This window comes from Aricia agestis, chromosome 9, assembly GCF_905147365.1.
Source record: "Aricia agestis chromosome 9, ilAriAges1.1, whole genome shotgun sequence".
In the NCBI taxonomy this organism is placed as follows: Eukaryota; Metazoa; Arthropoda; class Insecta; order Lepidoptera; family Lycaenidae; genus Aricia; species Aricia agestis.
The window spans coordinates 13,724,881-13,736,851 of NC_056414.1; the positions used below are offsets into that span (position 1 = coordinate 13,724,881).

Genomic DNA, 11,971 nt, shown 5'->3' on the forward strand with positions numbered 1-11,971 from the left:
CCGCAATCAAAACGACCCCGGTCGCCAAAGGGAACGGCAGAAGGGGACGTTTTGAGCGTTTTGGTCAAAATTAACGTCATCTGGAACGCAGCCAATATATACTGTCGTATATAGCATTATAGGTTTATGACTCAAACACGTAAATTTTGGTTTGACTCAAACCGATTTGATCGTTTACAAAGCTAGTTTGAACGGTTTGTCAAACATTTATGTTTGGTTTGAAGCTTGTTTGATGAAATTTCATATTTTCGTTGAGTTTGACGCGCCGTTTGATCGTGTTCCGACGCGTTTGAAGGTTTGATCAAACCCGGCTTAGTTTAGTGCTGTATTACGAAGAAGAAAAAAAGAAAGAAGCTGTAGTTTCTAGCACGTCTTTATGTAGATGTTCGTGGGTAAAACGATATTATGTTAGTTCATAGTCCATACCATTATTTGGAGCAGTCTTTTTTTTATGAAATAAGGGGACAAACGAGCAAACGGGTCACCTGATGGAAAGCAACTTCCGTCGCCCATGGACACTCGCAGCATCAGAAGAGCTGCAGGTGCGTTGCAGGCCTTTTAAGAGGGAATAGGGTAATAGGGTAATTGGGCCTCCGGTAAACTCACTCACTCGGCGAAACACAGCGCAAGCGCTGTTTCACGCCGGTTTTCTGTGAGAACGTGGTATTTCTTCGGTCGAGCCGGCCCATTCGTGCAGAAGCATGGTTCTCCCACGTATATCTTTTTTTTCTCTTCTGACAGAGGACATTAACGTTATAAGATAAGAAAATCGCGATCCTCGTTCTAGAATCTAGAGCATCTTCTGCATCACAAGACGTGTACTCGACAGCGCGTATTGAATGAAACTGCGCAATGTCGTTTGACAAACCTTTCAAACCAACATCAAACGGTTGCATCAAACACGTAAGGTTTGAATCCATAGACATAATATAATGCTAAGACCAACAAAGAGTGCGAGAGAGAAGAAAATCCTTTATGGAATTATAACAAGATGAAAAGAGAGAGGCAGTCTAATGAAAATTGTAACAGCTTTTATTTGACAGGTCGTCAAAAGTCGTCAATCGTTTTTATGCCCTTTCGGTATTTGCAATTTATTATTTAAATCGTATGTTATTTTCAACAAATACTATTATATATAACAATAATAACTTGTGCTGTGAGTGATTGCAGTGTAAATCATAGGAATAATCCTGAAAAATATACATTTCACCCGTAATTAATCTTCATGTCCTAATTGCTACGATGGGTTTATTTTTGCTATATTCTGGTCTTTAGTTCTCTATTTCAAATAAAATATTGTGAATTCTCCCTTTTACTTTCATATTTTGCGTAACTAAAGGTACTATTGTTCCTATATTACACAAATTTTGAAGAAAAATTTTTCATCAAAATTTCTTACATATACGCTAGTGCTTGAATCAAATTTATCGATATGCTTATCGATATTTTACAATAACATAAATCTAAAATAAAAATCATTTACCTTTATATTTATCACCTTAAGCCCGGCCGCACATTATCCGAAATTTCTGATCAGAAAAATTCGGACGCCCGGCGGAACGCACTCTGTTCATACATTTTGTTGTAGACCCATAATACTAAAAGAATTTCTGACGTGTCAAAATGTATGAGCGGGGCGGGGCGTCCGAATTTTTGTGATCAGAAATTCGGAAAATGTGCGGCCGGACTAAAAAGGACATATTATCTTATTTTAACTAATAATAATAATAATAATAATAACTAATAATATAGTATAGTATAATATAGCTAATATAATATAATTACTATAATAATATAGAGTGACTTCCTCTAAAACTAGAGGAAGGTTTATATTTATATATCATCATCATTTGTTTTACAGATTCCCTCAAGATCCTCTAATAAGAGGAAAATGGCTGAAATTAATTGGGCGTGTTGGTTGGAATCCCAAGAAAAATTCAACAATATGTAGGCAAACATTTCATTGAAAATTTTTAAAGAAAAATTAGAATAAATACTATTTTGGTTAAAGGAGCTATCCCAACTTTATTTGTGCCAGTAAGTTTGACATACTGTTGCAGTTGTTACTGAAGCAATTATTAAAAATAAGCAATTATAAGCAATTAATGATTTTTAGTTCATTTAAGATTATACTTATATGAACTAAAAAGTATTAAATAATCCTTATTCTGTACTCAATCTTCATAATTTTGAAGTCGGTACCAGTCCTAAGTATATTAGTTGCTGTTATACCTATTCTGTCAGAACTGGCGATTAGGTTAGCTGGTACCGATTGCAAAATAATGAAGATTGAGAACAGAATTAATACTGAGTACAGAATAAGAATTATTTAATACTTTTTAGTTCATTTAAGTATAATATTACTATTGTCATTGCCTTGGAAGTCGGTTTTAATTTTTTGTTTAAAAATAATAATTTTACTCATTTTAGCTGTCCTTAACGTTTTCTATACTTACAGTTGGTGTTTTAAAAAATCAAAATCAAAATTGCTTTATTTCTGAACAAATCTAAAATAAAATATATTTTCAGAATACATGGTGCCTACCACCGGTTCGGTAACTAAGCCGACGAAAAGAACCGGCGTAAGAAACTCGCACGCCCACTTTATACCAAAAAAAGTGAGAAAAAAAATAATCTTTTAAAACAAAATTTACAATGCTGTAACTAAAAATTATACAATGTAAACATAGATAAATACATAATAATTGTAAGTCATGTAGAAGTAGCCTTGCAAGCAGTCATTCAGCATTCTACTCCCAAGATGTGCCATCAATAATGAAATCATTTTGGCTTTGGCACAATACGTTCTTTGACTACTTTTTTAAATTTATTAATCGAAAGATTTTGAACGTTTTCTGGGACCATATGTTCCCATTTGAATATCAAGGAGTCACTTCGATTTCTCATTGTTTCCATCACCAGACCACCACTTTTGTGAACATGATACCTACTCGGAACAATACAATGTACAGCAAAAGAAAAAATTTGAAAATCGGTTCATAAACGGCGGAGTAATCGTTGAACATACATAAAAATATATCCACAGGCGAACGTCTAGACTCCTCCTGTTTGGAAGTCGGTTCAAAATAATTGTAATAAAATATTATGATATTTTATAATATGTATTTAATTTAAGAATAAAATATAATATAGGTACTATGTGTGTTGTTTACTTTCAATGTAAGGACTGATTTACCAGATAGATTTTACCTGAGTAATAAATAAGTAACTTTATAATGTGTTAAGTGTAAATTATTTACCCCTATAAGAACCTCATGTCATAACATATCCGACGATTGAAAAATCATTCCAAAAGAAAATGTGTATCTACTTTTCAATCGTCACCTTTTTTTGCCAATTAAAATTTATGATACCTAATTTGAAAATTCAAATCTATCAAAGTTGCATATTATTTATTTCTTATAGAAACTCAGGTAAAATAACTCGAACGGACTAAACTATCGATAGCAAAATACTATACTATCGATAGTAAAATATACATCACTAGCACACGCACACATTGACAGATCAAAAATGGTCACGCATTTTCGAGTTGTCAGGTGGTCTTTACGATAGTATATATTATGTCTATGTTTGAATCAAACCGTTTGATCGTCTCCGGGGCTCTTTACCAGCAGCGCTCCCGTCAATGTCACCCACGTTCAAATATAGCCATATCAGTAATTGGCAACTCACCGAGGCGGCCATTTTTAAAAGAAGAAGAAGAATTGTCGAACTGTATCAGAGTTTTTCTTTTTGTTTTCTTTATAGATGTGCTAAATTATGTCTTCTTCTATAGACAAAAAGGATCCTTTACAAATAGTAAGTGATATAGCCTATATTTTTTTGTTAAAAGTATGTTATTTGCTTTTCAATAAGAAATCAAAAAAGTACTACTACAACTTTATGAAAACATTTTTTTTCCGCGTAGCATCGTAAACCATCACTTCGCCAAGAATTTGCTGTTGTAAACTTTATACAGAAGCATCCATTATTAGTCCAAACTAAACAATTAAAAATTCTGAATCGTGGAAAAGTCTACAAGTTATGGATTGAAGTGGCTAAGGAGGTAAATTCAATAGAAGGTGTTGAAAAATCTCCTACAGGCTGGCTGAAAGTAAGATCCTCTATTTTAATCTGAAATGCTAAAAAAATATAAACAAGTGGAATTTATATTGACCATTATATACAAATTATTAATAACAATTTTATGTTTTACAGTACTGGATTGATAAAAGAAGGTATGTCTCAGTGAAGCATAAACAAATTCAAAGTGGAGTGCCAAACCTTAAATTATCCCCACTAGAAAAAAAGATTTTAAAATTGTGCTTATATGAAAAAAGTAAGTGAGTTATTGAAAACAACAACAACAAAAACAACAACAACATAATTACCTATATAAAGAGTTTTATTGACGTAATAGTCAAAAAATGCATGTAACCCCTCAACTCCCAAGCGGCCTGATCAGGCCATACCATAATATACTCTCATATTCTTCTAAAATTTCCAGAAAATCATATTGAGCAAATTAATCATGAGCTGACAGATGATTGTGAGGTCACACAGCACAAGGAAGATGACAATGATGAAAATTATGAAGAGAATTATAGCAGTGAATATAATGGCACAATACAAAACAATTCTTTTAAAAGTGATGATAACGATGTGAAAAAAATGCTTGAAGTCATGGTAGGTTTGGTTTTATTTATTTTTAATTAAATAATTTCCTAATTGATAAATATGCCAAAGTATTTACTGATCAGTTAATATGTTGCATTAAAATTTGGTAGCATTATAGCCACCCATAATAAGCTTTGTGTACAATGAGATCAAAATTAATTATCTCATTGTTGTGTAGAAATAATATTATTAGTCACACTCACACACTACGAATAATAAAAACTAAGGAATCGTAACTCCCATAGTATTACTGTTTCAAATTTGGTTCCTTTTGATCTGTCATGTAATGTCAGCCTAGTACCACTCAAGGTCACCTAAATATTGCAAATGTATTGAAATGTGTATCTAAGTTACATATTTTTGACAAGTATTGTGGAGCATGTTTTTTGACGGAGTTACTTTTCCTTAGTTTTTATTATTCGTAGGTCACACAGAAGTAATCATACTTCATAATTTTTTTAAACAGCATATTAACAAAAAATCACTTAAAATTAAGAGACAGTATAATATTTAGGTGAATGTGATGGAAAAGCAATCAACAGCATTTGCACAGATGGCACAGACATGGGTCACACACTCAAGTGCTTTGGAAAGGCTAGCAGAAGCATCTGGTCAACAGGTTTGTTCTTACATACTTGGTAAAAAAAAGCAATAAAAGAATTAGGAAAAAAATCGGTTTTTAGCCTGGGAAAATTAAGGAATTCAGACCGAATAATTCGTGTAGTTTTGAAAGTTGGTACAGTTGTTCCTACAGTTATCCAGATGAATATACTAAAAGTCCCCAAGCGTGGGACAAGAGCTGGTGGTGGGGGAAGGGGGGAAAGGTCTCTTTCAAGGTTTTTGCTTGTGACTCGAAAATTATTTATAATATCTCTTTAGTGACCTTAACATTAATTATCTACATTTTTCCTATAAATTACGTCCAAACATTTTTACTGTATGATCGTTACTTTAGGAAATACAGAGTATTAAAAGGGTATGCTCCCACTGTTTTTCCATACAAACATATTCCCCAATTTACTCCCTGGACAATGCGTTTAGACAAATGATTTATATTCAATATTATGATCTGTTAAAGCTACGTTTGATTTTATCTAAATTTACTAGTAAATAAAAAAATATGACCCTTAAAAATCGCAAAAAATGAGTACCCTGTACCCCGCCAATCGACCGACTATAAAACAAATTTGAAAGATCTTTAAGATAAAATAAAAACGTAGAGGTAAAGACTCTTCCTAAAAATATTAAAACGTTACGCCGATTTACTGTATGATGTATACAGTAAATAGATACAGTAAATCGAGGTAACATATTCCCGTGATTCCTCAATCCTATCATACAAAGTTGATCCTATCTAAATTTATTCTTTTTAAATATCTTCAGGAAGAATTGATCTATACCACTACGTTTTTATTTTATCGTAAACATCTTTCAAATTTATTTTAAGATTGGTCAATTGGTGGGGTACGGGGCATTCATTTTTTTGCAATTTTGAAAGGTCATATTTTTTATTTATTAGTAAATTTAGAAAAAACCGTATATACCTTTAACAGATCATAATATTGTATAAAAATCATTTGCCTAAACACATTGTCCAGGGAGTAAATTTAGTGAATCAATTTGTATGGAAAAACAGTGCGAGCGTACCCTTTTAATACTCTGTATTCCCTAAAGTAATGATCGTGTAACAGTAAAAATGTTTGGACGTAACTTGTCCCACCCTCGGGGACTTTTAGTATATTCATGGACACCTTTAAGAACAACTGTACCAACTTTCAAAACTACACTAATTATTCAGTCTGATCATCGATTTTGAAACTAATTTTCTTAGACTATTTCACTTCAAAATCTTGTGAAAATGAATTCCAAAGTCTGTTTGTTTATCTGTTTCTTATATAAACTGCAGAACCGATTTTAACACAATATGTTATGTTAGTAGTTTAAGTCCCTGAATGAGGACATTATATTTTTTGCACGTAAAATTCTCTGCAAACAAAGACGGCAATATTCTTGAAGTACTATGTAGTTTAATAAGTGAATTTTTATTATATAAGTGAATTTTTATTATATTTTTTATTACATTTCTTGCAGGCTGTTGCGGTGAATAGGTTGGCAAATTCAATTGAGTCTATCGGAGAATCATTGTCTGATATGAAGAGTACATTTGTAAGCATTGACGATGTCATTCGAAGAAGTCTTCTACCAGAAGAACAAACATATATTGTCTCAGATGTAATTACTTTATAGATTATTCTCATAGCAATATTCTCTTCTATTTTTGTTACAAAAGATTTGACCTTAGTGTTTTTTTAAGTAAAAAATAAAATAAGAATTATAAAACAACTAGCTGTCCCACCAAACGTTGTTTTGCAATATAAAGTATTTCTAGGTAATTTCTAGTGTAGACAATAAATAACTGACTTATTAGCCTTAATCGCCTCGATAAAATATGAGCTATCTAATACTGAAATAAGTTTTTAAATCGGACCTGTAGTTCCTGAGATTGACGCGTTCAAGAAAACATACTCTTCAGGTTTATAATATTAGGTAGGTATAGATTTTTTTCAATTATCGCTTGACAAATTCGAGTCTCGATCTAAAAGACCCCAAATCCCCCCCCCCCCCCCCCCCCATCATCACTACCATATTATACCAAATGGTATAATATGGTAGTGATGATGATGATGATGAATGTAATTTGCATAGTAGCGCTTTCTGTTTTTAAAACAACGCCGAAACTCCCAAACTTGTATCTATAAAAAATTAGGAGTTCTCTCAGCACCTTCCGAACCACGGTATACCAGGTATATTATCTCGGTGCAAAATCCTACTTGTTGGTAGCATATGCTTAGAATACTTCTCACGAAACCGAAGTCACCACATGTTTCCCTATAAGTTTTGAGGAGTTCCCTCGATTACTTATGGATCCTTCATCAGATCACCACTTTTGTGAATATAATACCAAATTGGGATGATACCCTATATACCAAAAGAAAAATTTTGAAAATCGGTTAACAAACGGCGGAGTAATCGTTGAATATAAGAAAACGAACATAACACCTCCCCCATTTTGAAAGTCGGTTAAAATTGTAGCCTATGTGTTATTCTGATGTATAAGCTATATTATTGTAAAGTTTCATTAAAATCCGTTTAGTAGTTTTTGCGTGAAAGAGTAACAAACATCCATACATCCACACATCCATACATCCAAACAAACTTTCGCCTTTATAATATTAGTAGGAAGTTTCATTAAAATCCGTTCAGTAGTTTTTGCGTGAAAGAGTAACAAACATCCATACATCCAAACAAACTTTCGCCTTATAATATTAGTAGGATAAGTACCCAGTAGCCGATTCTACCCAGTAGACCACTGAATATGCATATAAAATTTGGTTAAAATTAGTAAAGCCGTTTCGGAGGAGTACGCGGCCTAACATTGTGACGTATGAATCCTAAAAATGTTGAATGGTTGTTACAGCACCAAGCTAGCAAGATTTAAAAAAAAACCGGCGTGAGAAACTTGGCCGGATCACTTTTTACCGAGGAGGTGGGAATGTGTTTTAAAGAAATTAACAAATATTTTTTTCATATTTTACTTTGAAGAATCACTTTATTTTAAAAATTTACTAAGTTAATCAAAGTTCGTCTGTGACGATCTGATCAAAAAACGCTTGTAAGATGTTCCAGATTATTTAGTGCAAATAATCTTGTAATCTATGATGCCATGTCGTCATCTAATCAGAAAGTTTGACCTGTATTCACTGTTTTCTGAAAAACACATTGTGAATAGTTTATCTGATGGTAAGTTATTTTATCGAGTATTGACGTCTACAAAAATCTGTGGCTTGTGACCTCCAAATAGGTTGCGATAGCAGAATTCCCAAACCTCCAAAAATTGTTAATTGGAATTTAGACCCTTAACGTCAGTTTAGGTCTAGCCTCTAGACAACACGGCGAGACGGTGCTGCATTTTTTTAAATACCTATTGCTTCTAGTGAATTTTTCTCACTATTCTCGAGATGCAGTTGAAACCAACTGCAGATAGGCTAGCAGAGTAGTCGTGGAAACCCTAATCGCGTATTAGGGTCAGCTCAAATTAAATCGCGACGCAGATGCATCTTTAAAACGGTGCTTCAAAATTAAATAAAGTTTAATTTTGAATTGTTACAATTAGATAGATACATTTTACATTGCAAGAGCCGTGCTGCGGCCTGCGCTGCATAAGCCGGTAACCGGTTCATTTTGGAACTCATAAGACGTATGTAGAAAAATGTCCCTAAAGTTATTATTTACAATGGCAAACAGTTTGCGTTCTGGGATTTTACTTTTGGGTTTTAATAGCAAGGTTTTATCGAAAATTCTCCGAACAAATATTTTGGCAGCTTTTATCGCTGTGTCCCCACTCCCCTATGACCCGAAACTATGATAAAAAATCGCAACCTCCTTATTAGAAGTGGACAATGACTGGAGGTGTATCTTATCGGTGATAAGCGTTATCAGTGCGCCGTGGGATAGTCGAGCTCGGAGTTTTCAACGATGTACACTACGAATCAGCGATGCAGAAGATAGTTTTTATTGTGTTTGTGACGATCGGTGTATCGTGCACTACTTATTGCCCGAAGCAATGTGACTGTGATATAGACAATGGACTCAATAGGGCTCTCTGTGACGATCAGAATATTGTCAGCATCGACGTAGGGGTGTCAAAAGCCGTTCAAATATACAGCTTGAGGCGAAATTTGATCAGCGAGCTGCAGAACTTTTGTTTTAAGGTAAGAACCAGGGTTTGTTTCTTAGTTGTGACGTACTAACATTTCTAAAAGTAGGTCAAAACGGTAGAGTAAATAGTTATGTAGATAACGTACTAATAATATTATTATGAAAGTGAAAGTGTCTGTTTGTTTAGCCCTCACATTTTCATGATACCGCTGAACCGATTTTTATGAAAATTCCTATAGAGATACATTGGGCACCTAAAAAGTACATAGGTAAGATGTTATATCCCGAAAAAAATGTGCTTTTCTCCCGTGATAAACTTATTTCTTAAAAGTTCGTGAAACCTAGTATAATAATATTTACATTAGTTTGACTGGATTCTGTACTTCTGTAGCCATTACTGCAATAAAAATATTGTAATTTATATACTTAGTAACACAATTACTCACGATAACATTTGCGTTTCAATTTAGTTTTATCTTTTCCAGGAAATCGGTTACCAATCTCTCAGGATATTGGATTTGTCGCACAATGTGATATTCTGGATTGGCATGCACGCGTTCTCGGGACTGGATCAACTGTACCACCTGGACCTGAGCGGCAATAGGCTGAGGGATATTCCGGCAGAAGTGTTCTGGGATACACCCGGCCTCGATATATTAGACTTGTCCGGGAATATATTCGAGTCACTCAAAAATGAACCCTTTATAACGCACAATAGACTACAGGTTAGTATAGTTCTGTTTTTAAATAGAAGATAGAGAGGCGACGAGTACTTACGAATTTCTGTTTTCTGCAATGCCAGTTGCCACTTTGGATGTTGTACAATTTTCGATTTCGACCATGGTTAAGGTTCACAAGTGTTATAACCATGCCTACTGCTATTAAGATTAGCGCCAAATAGTGACAGTACCTTGGCGAGTATAATTTTTTAAATATAAACTCTTTCGTTTCAGGTGCTCAATCTCAACAGTTGTCGCATAAAATTCTTGCCGCCGCGACTTTTCAACCGTCTACCGAATTTGAAGAAACTTGATTTAAGCGAAAACTACTTTGTTACGTTCAACATTGACATAATAAGGCCGCTGATGAAGCTGGAGAGGATAGAACTTAGAAACGATTACCTCCACTGTTCCCCGGATATCATAGCCGCCGAAACTTACATCGCTTCCCAGAGAATAGCCTACAATAAACTGTGTACGAAGAAGCTCCCGAAGATTTCCGAGAAAATGATATCGATGGTGACCGAAAGAGAGCCGGTTAACATCGATGGAATCTGGAACGAGACTAGCGAGAAGAACCGGACGGAACCGGTTCTGCAGCAGAACAAAACGTTGACGCCCTTCGAAAAGTTCGACAAGGATTTCTCGGCGTTTCAAGCGTTTGTAATCGGCTTGGAGGTAGGGCTAGCGGTGGGCGTGGTCGGTACGTACGTATGGCTGCGGCGCTTCTGCAGCTGCGGGCAACTAAACTGCATCGCCCCGCGCCGAAGAAGGCCTCGGAATAGAAACGACGAGGTCAGAACTAATCTGCTAAGGAACCACTTTGTAAATGTAGACTTGGAAACTCCGCCGATATTCCGACGGGAAATGCCCGATAGGAGGGCCCCCGGACCTCCTACCGCCCCTGTCTACGAGACTATAAGCCCTAGACCAACTAGAGACCCACCATCGATGGCGGACGTGATTAGAAGACCGGAGACGCCGCCGCCACCATATCATGAGTGTAGACTTAACATTTAAGTTGACTTCTAAAATGTGACAGAGGTTAAAATATGATTCGCCATAAAAGTTTGCCAAGGTGAAACTGAAAAACTAGGTACTCTCAAAAACGAGCGATATAAAAAAGTCAAAACAGCAGATAGGAATTCACTATTTATTTTAGAATGGATGATTGATTATTATGAGTCATAGATCAATGACATGAATATAAGATTCACTAAGAGAAAATCATAACAATAAAGTGCATAGTTTTTGTTGATTCATCTGTATATGTGTGGATGCCTGATTGACGTCTGGATTTCTCAATGGTCCAATCACTTTTCACTATAAATAAGGTAGAGATAAGACGATTAGTCACAGCACAGTGCATTATCAAGATATTACTCAATATTGGAGTATTAAAGGATAGGTGTGTTGCAATATAGGTATATAAGTCTGAGACGATTGTTATTAAAATGGGTTTTATGATATAGCTGTGACAAATGTAAATGTTTTTAGAATAATTTAGCTGATAAGATTGTTTAAGTGTTATTGTGATTTTTCATACAATTAATAAGAGGTTAATAACTAAACATATTAATAAAAGCGTAAAATAAGACTTCTAGATATTTATTTTACATCATAAATACGGTATCACAATACTTATAAAATTATAAACTCTGTCAATTATAATAAAACTATATCCATAATCAGACTCATCATAGAATTTAATATAAATTCCTTAACAAAATACATAATTTGGGTAACTTTATAACTTTTGTACATTTACCCCCCAACTAATAAAAAATTAAGGTACTGTCTTATGTAAGCCATACACGCTACAGTCTACCGGAGACGGAGAGGTCCACCTGCAC

General features: G+C 34.5%; 2 protein-coding genes across 2 annotated transcripts; both read left to right on the top strand.

The window, feature by feature from the left end:
- Window positions 1–3,772: 3,772 nt before the first annotated feature.
- Window positions 3,773–7,002, top strand: LOC121730492. Its single transcript, XM_042119549.1, has 6 exons — window positions 3,773–3,822; window positions 3,932–4,117; window positions 4,222–4,342; window positions 4,511–4,689; window positions 5,195–5,299; window positions 6,772–7,002. The coding sequence occupies exons 1-6, from the start codon at window positions 3,784–3,786 to the stop codon at window positions 6,925–6,927; spliced, it is 786 nt and encodes a 261-aa protein (XP_041975483.1). The 5' UTR covers window positions 3,773–3,783; the 3' UTR covers window positions 6,928–7,002.
- Window positions 7,003–8,096: 1,094 nt separating this feature from the next.
- Window positions 8,097–11,715, top strand: LOC121730488 (leucine-rich repeat-containing G-protein coupled receptor 6). The gene is made up of 3 exons (XM_042119541.1): window positions 8,097–9,452; window positions 9,885–10,124; window positions 10,353–11,715. Exons 1-3 carry the CDS (start codon window positions 9,237–9,239, stop codon window positions 11,136–11,138), a joined length of 1,242 nt encoding a protein of 413 aa, XP_041975475.1. The 5' UTR covers window positions 8,097–9,236; the 3' UTR covers window positions 11,139–11,715.
- Window positions 11,716–11,971: the final 256 nt, after the last annotated feature.